The sequence below is a fragment of the Engystomops pustulosus genome, chromosome 11 (assembly GCF_040894005.1).
Source record: "Engystomops pustulosus chromosome 11, aEngPut4.maternal, whole genome shotgun sequence".
In the NCBI taxonomy this organism is placed as follows: Eukaryota; Metazoa; Chordata; class Amphibia; order Anura; family Leptodactylidae; genus Engystomops; species Engystomops pustulosus.
The window spans coordinates 3,815,163-3,828,444 of NC_092421.1; the positions used below are offsets into that span (position 1 = coordinate 3,815,163).

The window sequence follows — 13,282 nt, forward strand, 5'->3', positions numbered from 1 at the left end:
GCTATATAAATAAAGAATTATTATTATAAAACAAAATATTTAGTTAAAGGGGTCGTCCACTTTCAGCAAATATTTGATATGATTTATGTAAGGAAAAGTTATACAATTTTCCAATATACTTTCTGTATCAATTCCTCCTGGTTTTCTAGATCTCCGCTTGCTGTCCTGCTATCGAAAGCTTTCATGTTTACTTCCTGTGGATAAAGATCTGTCCACGTGATGTGATGTCACACAGGTGCACGAGCCGTTATGATCACAGAGAGTAGTAGGAGCCGTGTGATACCCACGTCTTTTGCACCTGTGTGACATCACATGGACAGATTTCTATCCACTGAAAAAAGCTTTTATAGCAGGACAGCAAGCAGAGTTCTAGAAAACTGAGGAATTGATACAGAAAGTATATTGGAAGATTGTATACATTTTCTTTAACAAATATTTGATTTGGTTTGTGTAAAGTGGACAACCCCTTTAAGGGAAGCATCATTCCTGCCCAGGTCTGTTTCATGAGTTTTATTTTTTTTTTTCATTCTGTTGGTCGTTTGCCTTTTATTTGTTCATTTGCATAGAAATTGAATTTATTTTTCCTTTTGTCAGATTTATTTCTCGGACCATTGTGGGTTTTTCTTGCAGTAAATGAGGGCTCCCACCAATTTAGGCCACGTGTGTATTTGCAGCCTCTTGATATCTGCAGTGACATAACTTGGCCACTAATCTGAGAATGGGTGCTGTTCTTTCAGCCCCAATACTCCCACCCTCTGGGGTGTCCTGGTGCCCCTATATGTATGTGGCACCTTCCATAAAGCCGGGGCTGGAGTTTAAATATCTGACATTTTCCTTACAAATTCCGATTAAATTAAAAATTTCCCAAAAGTTTTCTACAATACAAGTTTATTAAGGATTTTCCATACAAATGATAACATTTTTAGAGCATCTCTAATACAAGTCTTCATTCACAGTCTACACGTTTTACTAAAAACTGGTGACGCCCCCAAAGCACTTGCAGCTCATTAGCATATCTTTAAAACCTCTTTTTTTTAATGAAAATGAGACAATAAAAAACTACCACAAGTCCCGGTCCTGCATCAGGCAATATTAAAGGGGGTCTACCACCTCCCCCATATCACATATGGTAACTGTTCTTTACGTGTCCAGGCCCGGTTGCTAAATTGACCCCCACAAACTATTCAGTGTCATTTTTTTCCCCACACTCACATTTCGCATCATTTAAAATTCTCAAATGTGAAGATCAGTGTATACATCCTTCCATTACTGTTGTTTCGTCAAACATTCTGATTTTATGTTAATAATCATCACTGTGAAGACTAACACAACATAACAAACGGCTAATTAAAGGGAACCTCTCAGCCCATTTTTCACGTATACAGCCAGTGATAGGTTCCCATAGAGCCCTATTAATTAACTGACACCCTTCTTTTAGATAAACATAGTTTCCCTCAGATCCCCTAACAATCAACTTTGTAATTTTACCTTGTACCCAAGGATATGTATGGCATGTGGGGTAGGGTGTGGCCCTGAATCCAGCAGCCCATCCCCATCAGCCCATCAGCATGCAGTAATGTCATGTTACCAGGGTGACATTTCAGGTCCATTAGGCTCCCAACATTAGCAAACTGTACCCCTCGCATATATCTGATCACATGAAATGACAGCATGTCCACATGGAGGATGGAGAGGAGTAGAAGTCCATGGAGGCTGCTGTGATTTCATGAGATATATGCATAGTTATTCGGTCACTATCAGGAGTGGGACATAAGATGAGACAACCCCCGTCTCATGCCCATTCATTTCAGAACAGAGAAGTGGGGTGTACCAGCTCATGACATCACCATGTAACAGGACATGTTGATTAGGGGCTCTTTAACATTGGCAATGTTTTTCATATCTGTAGTTATGTTAAACCTCCAGGTTTTTTTGCAGACGTGGAGACAAAGGGGCTCATTTACCAATGGTCCCAACGCTGCACTTTCATCGAGTTTCCAGCATATTTCAGTTTTGCGCCGAATTACCCTGGTTTTTGGCGCACGCGATCAGATTGTGGCGCATCGGAGTCAGCTTGCACGGGACAAAAATCAGGGGGCGTGGCCGCCGGATAACCCGACGGATTCGGAAAAAATGCGGAATTTAAAGAACTAATTGTGTTGCAAGATCACAGACTCACATGCACCGGGAAGAAGCAGGTGAACTCCGGCGGACCTCAGCGCAGAAGCGGCACCTGCTGGAACTCGGACGCACGATCTTAGTGACTCCCGGCAGAACCCGAATCTCGTCTGACAACGCGCCGCGGGATCGCGACAGGACTGGGTAAGTAAATCTGCCCCAAAACGCGGTGGATGTACTACTGCTCTAAAGGGTTTGATCCAATGTGTGTGTGTGTGTGTGGAGGGGGGGGGGATTTTAGGTAATTTCCAATATAAAGCTATTAAAAGTTTTTCTCCGCTTTATCGATATGTAAAGTAAAGCCCCAGGTTCAGGAACGTGTTTGACCTCATCTGCAGTTTCGGTGGAATGGTCTTGTATCCACACTAGTGGATTATAATTTAGGTGGTTGGAGCTGGGGCCAAGCCTTCTAGGGGGCCCGTAGCCATCCAAACCACCCACCAAATTTTATACTGAGTAGGACCTTCACCCATGAAATACTCGTTCATCTGTTCTTGCTTTCAATACACATGTACACAGTAGTCAATTCAGGACCTTTTGAGGGTCCTTTAACAGTCCTGTAGGAGCAGCAGAAGGGACACATCTATACTTTCCCGAGTAGCTGATTCTAGTACCAGATGTAGGAAGTGACTCCAGACTTGTAGGGTCTATAATAGTCATACAGCGCAGGGCCCACGTCTAAATCTGCCCCTGCCCCCCCGAGTTACGTACAAGATAGGGTCCATAGGTTTGTTCTTAAGTTGAATTTGTATGTAACTATATTTTATAATTGTAGTTCCAGACAAAATTTTTTTGCCCCAGTGACAATTGTGACCAAGCATTATCAATAAAGCTTCATTACAGACGACACCTTACAGCTGATCAGTGCAGTCTGGGACTATAGTAACATCCACAGAGGTCACAGGGGGCAGAGGGGTCTGTCTGTAAGTCGGGTGTCCTTAAGTAGGGGACCGCCTGTGTATACATTATAAAGTGGCTTCCAAGCCACACAGACGCTAGCAGCATTTTCTAATCTAAATATATATCCAAAACCTACCACCAATGGTTTAATGTGATACTTCCACCAATCTTACCGCACAGCGAGACGTAGACTGTGACGGAGGCCGCGCCGCGCACAATCTAAGTCTTACGACCTGCATCCAGATTTTGACAATGAACAAAAATGTCTTTGCATTGATCAGAAATGGTTCCCTATTGCTCGATCCACTTGAGGGTAGAATAGCGCTCGGCCAGGGCGCTCCTCAGCTGTAGGGAGTGCGTCTTATCTCTGGTCTCCGCCAGGCAGGTCACCTGCAGGAATGAACAATACAAAGCAGATCTGTCATACAGGAGATCAGGTAGAAGTAGTAAAGGTAAAGGAAATCAAGCGATTGGCGTTTATGTGTGTTGTGGGCTGTGACTGCGCTGATGGCAGGGGTAAGGAGAGAAGGGCTCAGAACCCATTGTCTACGATGTGATCATTTTTTAAAGGGAACCCGTCATCAGAGATCTAATTTTCACTACAGACAGGCTGTAGAGGCCCATGACACCTGCAGTGCACATCTGTCTTTGTCTTCTCTAAGCATTTGCATTACAATATAATTGTGTGTTATAACTTACCTTGCACCCTGACAGAATCATCTGTGTAGTCCCAGGGGTTGGGCTTTGGTTGGATGCATTTTAAAAAACAACATGTGACTTGTCTGTGCTGCAGACTCCTCAGCTCTCAGCCCCCACTCCTGTACAGCTCCTCCCTCTGACACTGATGTCATTTCACCAGGCTTTGAACTCTGTGCTCCTGTACAGCTCCTCCCTCCTACTCCTTCACAAAGGTGGGGGCTGAGAGCTGAGGAGTCTGCAGAACACACAAACCACATGTTGTTTTTTAAAATGCATCCAACCAAAGGCCAACCCCTGGGACTACACAGAGGATTCTGTCAGGTTATGCCCTTCTGGACAAAATTTTAATAGTTTCCTGGACGTAACATTAAATCCTGTGGTTCTAGTGGAGAATCAGGATCTATTCACAATCAGTAAATGTAGTTTAACCTAAAATACATTTTTATAGCTATAATTATGTGTAGTGGTTAACCCCTTTGAGCTATACTTGTGTCATGGCGGTCAATTCCCTAATATGTGTGTGGTGGGTGCAGAAGTGGAGGAGTTAAGTTTTGGGTGTTTGTTTTGGTTACAATAATGTGAACCATTTGTGAATTACAGCAAAAAATTCCATGTCTGCAGGGAAAACAAGGCAGAATATAAATGCTCGGAGCCAGGAATGTGCGGAGCCTTTGTGACTCATTATCTGGCAGCCGCGGATCACATCTGGCCATTTCTAATGGACACAGGTTTCTCTAATAAACAAATATCACTGCTCTTATTCAGGGCGGGGGAGGGGTCAACATCGGTGGAATTACATATTCATATCTATAGGGTTTGTAAAAATTGAAAGGTGCATTGGCTGGATTTACTCCACTTTACCTGTGCCCCATTGATGGTATTGTGCACACAGATTACGCAGCTCTGCACAGAACTTGCCAAATCAGTCCCTGTCCCCATGGGGATCACAACCAGTATGTTTTTGGAATGTGGGAGGAAACCGGAGGACCCGGAGGAAACCCACGCAAACAGGGAGAGAACATACAAACTCTTTGCAGATGTTGACTTGGGACTTGAACCCAGGTCTCCAGCGCTCCAAGGCTGTAGTGCTAACCACTGAGCCACGGTGCTGCAAGGCTGTAGTGCTAACCACTGAGCCACGGTGCTGTCCTAGGTATGAAAACGTGTGCTAATTTCTACACTATACTATACAAAGATCTGGTTTATTTGGAAACAGAAGTTTTCCTTACTACAGAAACATCATTGTTGCTAAAATTAGGTATGGAGTACTGCCCCAGATACTGAGCACAACTGGGGAACAGCACCTTTTTTACTGGAGATTGTATGTTTTTAGAGGAGACTCAAGGGATTGTTTATGAAAATTCTGGCACCTCCATCCGTCTACTGTCGTGTGTCTGACGCAGCATTGAATCTAACACTGTATCAGGCAGAAGTAGTCAGAGGTGCGGCAGTGACGGGACAATGGGAGGGACCGAGAAGGTAAGGATAATTTTTTTTTGTTTTTACTGCACCACGATAGTTTTTTTAAAGCATGGACAACCCCGTAAAATAGAAACTACCGCCCCTCCAGCTACAGCCCTGATCAGTCTTTCTCCATTTGTCTAATGGATCCTTGTACTTCTGTATTTTTTGCCAATCTTTCCATGGATAAAGTATATCAGTTTGGCTCCTGACATCTTTCCTGAACTCCTTCAGTTTGTCATTTCCTCTGCACAATAATGCAGGAAAATGTAGAATCTCACGGTAGCCAAATGGCTAAATCAGATGAATATCCGGCATTGAAAGGAAATCTACCATCAAAATTAGGCATAATAAGCCACTTCCTCAGATCCAGGCACTGTGACTGTGGTAACCTTCTTATCCATGTTATCCATGGCCTCTGTCCTTCAAACATCAACTTTTAAAATTATGCTAATCAGCCAGAAGGGCTCTAGGGGGTATTACTAGATTCACAGGCTGTTACACTGTTTCACCTTCCTTCCTGCTCCCTCAGCACTTTCCTCTCCATCTGCCTCATGTAAACTCACAGCAGTAGAGAGAGTTTCAGCAAAGCTACAGCATGGAAGGGCCCTGGTAACACCCCCAGATCCATTCTGATTCATTAACATAATTCCAAAAAATGCATTTACATGGAAGGAGGCCATGGATAACAAATATAATAGGATTACCACAGTAGTAGTGTGATCTTCAGCCTCCTGGGACATGTGAAGCGCGATCTACAAACCTCTAGACCAGTGACTGCAAACCTTTTAGACACCGAGTGCCCAAACTACAACCAATGCCCACATATTTTTCGCAAAGTGCCGATGCGACAATTTAAGCAGTAACTTTTTACTTCCTGCTCTGTCACAGGATTAAATTGTATCGGCACCCAAGGACACCAATACAGTAGAAAGAAGGAGAAGAAGTTTGGATTATCATTGTAACTTCCTTCTAGGGTCCTGGGCTGCCTGGGACTGCAAGAGGCCTTGAGTCCTGTCTGGTGAACTCTACCCTAGGGTGATGGCAAGGGTGCCCATAGAGAGGGCTCCGAGTGCCACCTCTGACACCCGTGCCATAGGTTCGCCACCACTGCTCTAGACCATAAAGGTTTGTAATAACTGTTATTGTATCCAATAATGGAAGCATTTGCCACATCAATGTAACATACAATGTAATAGTGTGAAATGGGATGTGTCACCCATATATACACATATACATATATACACACACATGGCAATATAACTTACCTCCAAGGTGAATAGGTCATTGTTCAAGAAGATGCTTTCTTTCTGCATATCTAGAACCCTAAAATCAATAGAGCTTATTAATATATATTTTATATAAATTATTATTATTATTATTATTATTATTATTATTATATGATATATTGATATATACCATTTTAATGCTGAGTTTGCTTGTTTTGGCCGGTACCATATAAAACATATGAGGTCTGTAATACACATTTATGTAAGATCACATAATAATGCATTGTGGAAAACATTTGCCCACAAAACCATTTGATCGGGTCGGGGTGAGCGTCTGGCACTGGTGCTGTGCTGGCAGATGTCCCCGCCACAAGATGTTCCGCTTGTTTTTCCATAAAAGGAAACGCCTGGCGAAGTTTTCAAACCTTAAATTATCGTTTTTAAGAAGCATTAAAGAATACGTTGTTACTGAACATCATAAAATATAGAGTCATATTTATTGTAGACCCCCCCCCCCCTCTCTGGAGTCGAGGGACAGCAAACTCAAGAGTCAACCCGTTTTCTTTAACACAATGGGGGACATGTATTATCGTAACTGCGCCAGGATCTTTAGGTTTTTTTTGGGGCGCAGAACTGTTGCCGATCATTTATAATGAGTTTGCGCCAGAGAGAACAGATGTTTCCGACTCTCCCGACACCTCCAGTATTTTTGCCGCAAGTGGGCGTGGCCTAACTTTTCCACACCATCCGTCACATTTATGTGTATTTTGCCGCCATTTTTAGGCACAAATTTTGCCGCACAATAGACCAGGAAAAAATCGTCAGAGAGCAAAATGAAGGCGCAGTCCATGTAAGATTTTGGCGCACATCTCATTACTGTCGGCATTTTTCTGGCGCACGACTGATTATTACCGTGTACCCATTACTTACTTACAGCCGTGCGCCACTTTAATACATCGGGCTGTGCTTTCCGGAGACTGATCTCCGATGCCGACAGTCGTACTTGCGTCAGAATTAGTAAATCCCCCCCGATATATTAAAGTGACGCACGGCTGTAAGTAATTAATGCGCAGACGGGACTAATCAATAGGATGCCATAAAAATGCCGACACAAATGAGATGTGCGCCAAAATCTTACATGGACTGCGCCTGTTTTTCGTTTGATTTCAGACCATTTTTTTCCTGGTCTGCGCCAAAAAAAAAAAAAAGTGAGTTCCCGACCCTTTTTTTGGCGCAGATACGATAATAAATCTGCCCCAATGGTGGGAATTCATTAAGACTGGTGTATTCAACACTTGTCTTACTTCTCCCCCCTGCCCAGTTCTGGAGCCCATATGTACTTAGACTCTGGCGTCTTAGTAAATATGGGCGAAAATTCCGCCATTTTGGACCTAAGACCAGGTCTGATCTGACTGTCCGAATCCGAGTTCAGTTCAGGTTTATGTGCCCACCCAATGAATTTCCCCCATTTAGAGAGTTTGCAAGGAAACCTCCAGGCTGCACCCAAAGCCATGATCATACATTTCTACTGTCATGCAAAGGCCAAAAGGGCATCATCTTAACACAAGATGGAACATTGTAAACTTGCTGTAAACAAAAGTATCCGCTTGACAGAGACCAGCATCAGATAATTGCGGTATTAACAATGAGATGCCTTCAGATGCCGAATCTTCCCTGAAGCCGATTACTAGTCTCTGACATACAGCACGAAACCCAATGGCTGCTTAAAGGAAAGCATCGGGCTCTGTCAACATTCCTACCTGTTTAAAGGGGTTGTCTAGTCACATCAAGTTATTTCCCAAGAAGTGGATCACAAGAACGTGGTCCACTGTACCCTCCAATGAACCTGTGCACTTGTGTCTGCTGCTCCATTCAACTGTTACCGCAACGTTACCGCACCGAAGCCTGATTGTAGTGTGGGGGCAACTGGATTCCCATGGACTGGAGTGGCCGACTGTAGTGCGACCTAGTACCAGAATATGTCAGGGTGGCTGGGTCCACGAGAATAGGCCTCAAGAGGAACCAAGAAGAGGGTGAGGCCACAGTGTAGAGAATAGATCCCCCTGTGGTATTAGATCCCCGGACAGATGGTGAAAGGGAGGCTCGTGATGTTAGCGGCAGGACAGGGATTACACTGGTGACAATGGGAATCTGCAAAACTTAGTTTCTTTATTAGCACAAAGACCATTGAGAACATCAGCAGGTAACAGGCTGTACGTGATCCGTCCTGTATACCTGCATGTACACACAAGTCAGGGGATTGGCTGGCTGTGGTGATGATTCCCTTGTGAAATAGAAACTTAGAAGTACCTCAGCCTTGACCTGGGTGTCCTTGACCTGCTGGCTTTAGGAGCCAGATTGGCTCTGCTGCTTGGCTAGCAATCTGGATGCAGACAACCTTAAATCTATTTTTAAAGACTGACCCAAAGTCCAATACAAAGCTTAAATTTCTAGACTTACTGGGGAAGATTTATCAAAAGTGTCTGAGAGCAGTTCTGTTCTAGTTGACCACGGCAGCCAATCAGACCTCAGCTTTCATTTTTCCACAGTCGTTTCTAAAACTACAGCTGAGCTCTAATTGGTTGCCATGACCAACTACAACAGTTTTACCTTCGATAATATTCCAGAACTGTCTAAACAGGTTGGGAGTTTTATCAGATGTATCTATTTCAGAAAAGTTACAATAATTTCAAACATAACGTAAATTAGCACATTAACTCCTTAGTGGCAGGCATGATGTAAATGCTCCTTTTGGGCAGTAGGTGGCAGAAAATGATTCTTATTAGGTAGCTATAGTATTAACCGGATTAAACTTTAGAGGGAAATTACAGCATTAAAGGGAATATATACTTAAAGATGCGGGATGGCCCATGTTGTGGGACACTACAAGTGCAGTACTCTGCTACTTCCACCAGTGCCATGTCCAACCTGCTCCTCCATTTAATTGAAGTGCAACAGACCTTTTTTTGTGGTCTTGACAACCCCTTTAAGTCTTAGTTATCATCCTAAATTATTGAGAATTACCAATCACCGTTAAATTCCTGAACAGTCTATTATAATTGGGTGCATTCTCCGATGTGCAGGGATAAAGCTAGCCGCCTGAGGCGGAACTATAGATAAACAACATATGGTCCATCATAACAAGCTTATGGTCCAACAATTATACATTGGGGGTCATTTATCTTAATCTGATGCACTTTTTTTGGTTGTATTTTAGTTACTTTTTGGAGTATTTTTACATCTTTTCCCTGCAGTTTGCTGCATAGCAGTGATCCTGGTTTGCGCCTAATAGGTCTTTGTATTTCTCCTACTTCCAGATGTTTGGGCCTTATTTAACAGTGATTTGCACCTACAATTGTGCCTTTTTTTTTTAATTTGCACCTAATAAGACGGAAAAAAAAACTTGACAAAGACAAGTCAGGTGCTTTGATCACTGCTTTGTAGACTCTTGGCTTCTCTTGAAGAGCTTCAAGAGGTAGTCACCTGAAATGGTCTTCCAACAGTCTTGAAGGAGTTTCCAGAGATGTTCAGCACTTGTTGGCCCTTTGCCTTCACTCTGCGGTTCAGCTCCCCTGACTTCCACCGGACTCCTGCACAACACAACTGATGGTCCCAACCCCATTTACAAGGCAAGAAATCCCACTTATTAAACCTGACAGAGCACCTGTGATGTGAAAACCTTTTCTGGTGGCTACCTCTTGAAGCTCATCAAGAGAATGCCAAGAGTCTACAAAGCAGTAATCACAGCAAAAAGAGGCTACTTTGAAGAACCCAGACTATAAGATATATTTTCAGTTTCACACTTTTTTGGTAAGTCTATAATTCCACATGTGATAATTCATAGTTTTGAAGCCTCCAGTGGGAATCTACAATTTTTATAGTCATGAAAATGCAGAAAACTCTCTGAATGAGAAGGTGTATCTAAACATTTGGTTTGTGCTGTATGTTCACAGTTGACAGATGTAGCAGTACTGAGAGGGTGACAACCTGGTGTAGCAGGTTGAAGGGTCCACCTCAGCTCTGCTACATCTGTTCCCCTCAGTTCTGCTACATCTATCCACCATGGACACATGTAGCATAGAAGGACAGAATGTAACAGGGTTGAGGGGGGCCTTGCAGGCTGTGCTGAGCCTGGCCAGGCGGGGTCTGTACTGTGAGAATTACTGCTAACTGTGTAGTGCGAGCAGCGCTGGAGTCAGAGCGAACACTGCCTGCTGCACAGCACAGTAGGTAGTAATTCTCTGCCGCTCCGCTCCCCACTCCCTGCAGTCTGCCGCCCCCTCCTCCTGCTGATCGTTCCTAGCCAGGACACGCCGCAGTCATGGTTATTTTATTTGTCCTGGCTTTACCTCAGTGTCCTGCATGCAGCCCCCTTATTGTCCACCAGGGGATGCCGCCCGTGGCAAGATTCTCAACTCGCCTCATGGGTGAACCCCGGCTGATGCGGACACCAAGGTAGTTGGAACCCTTTCCCTTGTCCCCTTTAAGAATCTATGATGCCCGTTTTTTGGTTATTGAGGTATTTCTTTTGTTGCTAAATAAAGTTTTAACCTCATAATGAGGACTAAACGGTTTCTAACCTTATTGCTGAACTTGTATAATCACCTGACTTCTTCTCGACCAATGGCTTCCAGGAGTTTCGTGATCTCCCCAGGAAAGTCTGGCAGCACAATGGAAAATTTGCAAACTCGATGGTCCAGAACTAGAGCTCTGTCCAGACAGTGACGGAGCAAAGGCAATGGCAGGTTCCCGCTACACACGACCACGGCCACCCTGAGGAGCAAAGCCAAGATAGATAGAGATTGTACTGAAGGGTTCTCAAAGCCATAACATTTATATTTCTGCTGAATCAGTTTTAGTTTTTAAGGTTCTATTTTGGTTTGCCAAAAACAAATTCACCAAATATTATTAACCCTTTCTGGCGGATGGATAAAACAACAATTCTTGCATTTTAATTTTGTGTCACTCACCATATAACATGAAGACATGATGTACAGGCAGTCCCCGGGTTACGTACAAGATAGGGTCCATAAGTTTGAATTTGTATGCAAGTCGAAACTGTATATTTAATAATTGTAGATCCAGACTTTTTTTTTTTTTTGCAAGTGACAATCGGAGTTACAAAATTTTTTGCTGTAATGGGACCAAGGATTATCCATAAATCTTCATTACAGACTCCTTACAGCTGATCAGTGCAGCCTGGGACTATAGTAACATCCAGAGAGGTCACCAGAGGTCACAGGGGGCAGAGGGGTCCGTCTGTAACTAGGGGTTGTCTGTAAGTCAGGTGTCCTTAAGTAGGGGATTTAAAACAACTGATCTGAGTCACATCTGGTACCTGGGTCTCTAGTGGGAATATTGGTTACTCCACTGGGGGAGGGTTGGTTGGGTAACACTGAAGACAGGAATACATTGTTATTAGGTAAGACAAGTCTAGAACACGTATAGGACTGCAGGAATATTGTCCATAGACATCACTTTGTGTCTTAATATCAATAGGAGACACATGTTATGGGCTGTGGTGAGGCGCCCAATTATATTGCATTGTTTATAGTACCGTCTTCTCATAAAGGAAAGGTGCACCATATGGGCCCCCTAGGCCTCCTGGGCCCTCCTTGTACACCCCTGGTCATGGCCTTGGTCGTGGTTTTACCTTTTCCCTCTCAGGTCTGGGAGGGTTCCAGATATAATGGCAGCGAGTCCCATTGCCCCCTCGGCATCTGCTGTGACCCTCTCACATTCGAGCAGCCTCAGCATAGACAGCAACACATCCTCCTCCCTGGATAGAGATAAAATTACTTAGTCACCATCACATTGACATCTCTTCATATTCGTTCAGAATATATACAGGAAACCACTGTCTAAACAAATCCTTGCACAACACTGTATAAAAGCGGAGACTCCAGCAATAAAACAGTATATAACAGGGCAGCACGGTGGCTCAGTGATTAGCACTACAGCCTTGCAGCGCTGGAGTCATGAGTTCAAGTCCCACCCAGGTCAATATCTGCAAAAAGTTTGTATGTTCTCTCCATGTTTTTGTGGGTTTCCTCCGGGTCCTCCGGTTTCCTCCCACACTCCAAAAACATGCTGGTAGGTTGTTTAGATTGTGAGCCCCATTGGGGACAGGGACTGATGTGACAAGCGCTGTGTAATCTGTGTGCACTATATAAATAAAGAATTATTATTACTATTATACAGACATCACAAGCAAATCTTATTATGCGACAATGCTGATAATACATTACTAGGCCCCTGTGAGAAGTTCCTCTCTAGATAAAATGCAAATCACTAAATATTTGTATTTTTTAATATGGATATTCACCCTATCACGATCCCACAGGACACTTAATTGTGAATGTGGCATATAGTACAGACAGCTGATTGGGAGGTCAATGGCCTTAAAAAAAAAAAAAAACCTTTATTATGACCTTTTTACCTTCAAACCCTGCGCCACTGCCAAGGGAAAGTATCGATGGTCCACGGCCAGTCTAGCCCAGTAATAATGATTCGTGGTCAGTGGCCGCCTACACTTACATTACCTCTGGGGTTAGTCACTGACTCGCTGTGACTTATTGTTACTGTATCACTGCCGTCTGTCAACAGCACAAATGAGGGAATTTAGAAAGTGAGAATATGACAGATTGTTACTCTAAATGGGTTTTACAACGGAAAAAAGGCAAATATTAGCTTTTGTTTGTCATATGACAAACAAGGCTGGAGGTCAGAACGAGCAGCACGGGATTCGGGATACGGGAGTCGGGGACGTAGCAACAGGTCAAAGCAGGCAGCAGAGGAGTGTAATCAGGAACGGA

At 43.6% G+C, this 13,282-nt stretch overlaps 1 protein-coding gene across 5 annotated transcripts in view; it reads right to left on the reverse strand.

Annotated features, from left to right (window-relative positions):
• Positions 1-873: 873 nt before the first annotated feature.
• The window catches only part of LOC140106502 (L-threonine ammonia-lyase-like), a 65,873-nt gene continuing 53,464 nt past the window's right edge, over positions 874-13,282 (reverse strand). For 3 of the 5 annotated variants that reach the window (XM_072130975.1, XM_072130973.1, XM_072130974.1), the window contains 4 exons: positions 12,121-12,246; positions 11,073-11,240; positions 6,507-6,564; positions 874-3,468 (listed from right to left, as the gene is read on the reverse strand). In XM_072130975.1, the coding sequence (XP_071987076.1) occupies positions 3,370-3,468; positions 6,507-6,564; positions 11,073-11,240; positions 12,121-12,246 (451 nt within the window). In that variant the 3' untranslated portion in view covers positions 874-3,369. The remainder of the gene's footprint in view (positions 3,469-6,506; positions 6,565-11,072; positions 11,241-12,120; positions 12,247-13,282) is intronic. The other 2 variants (XM_072130976.1, XM_072130978.1) reach the window with 2 other exon arrangements.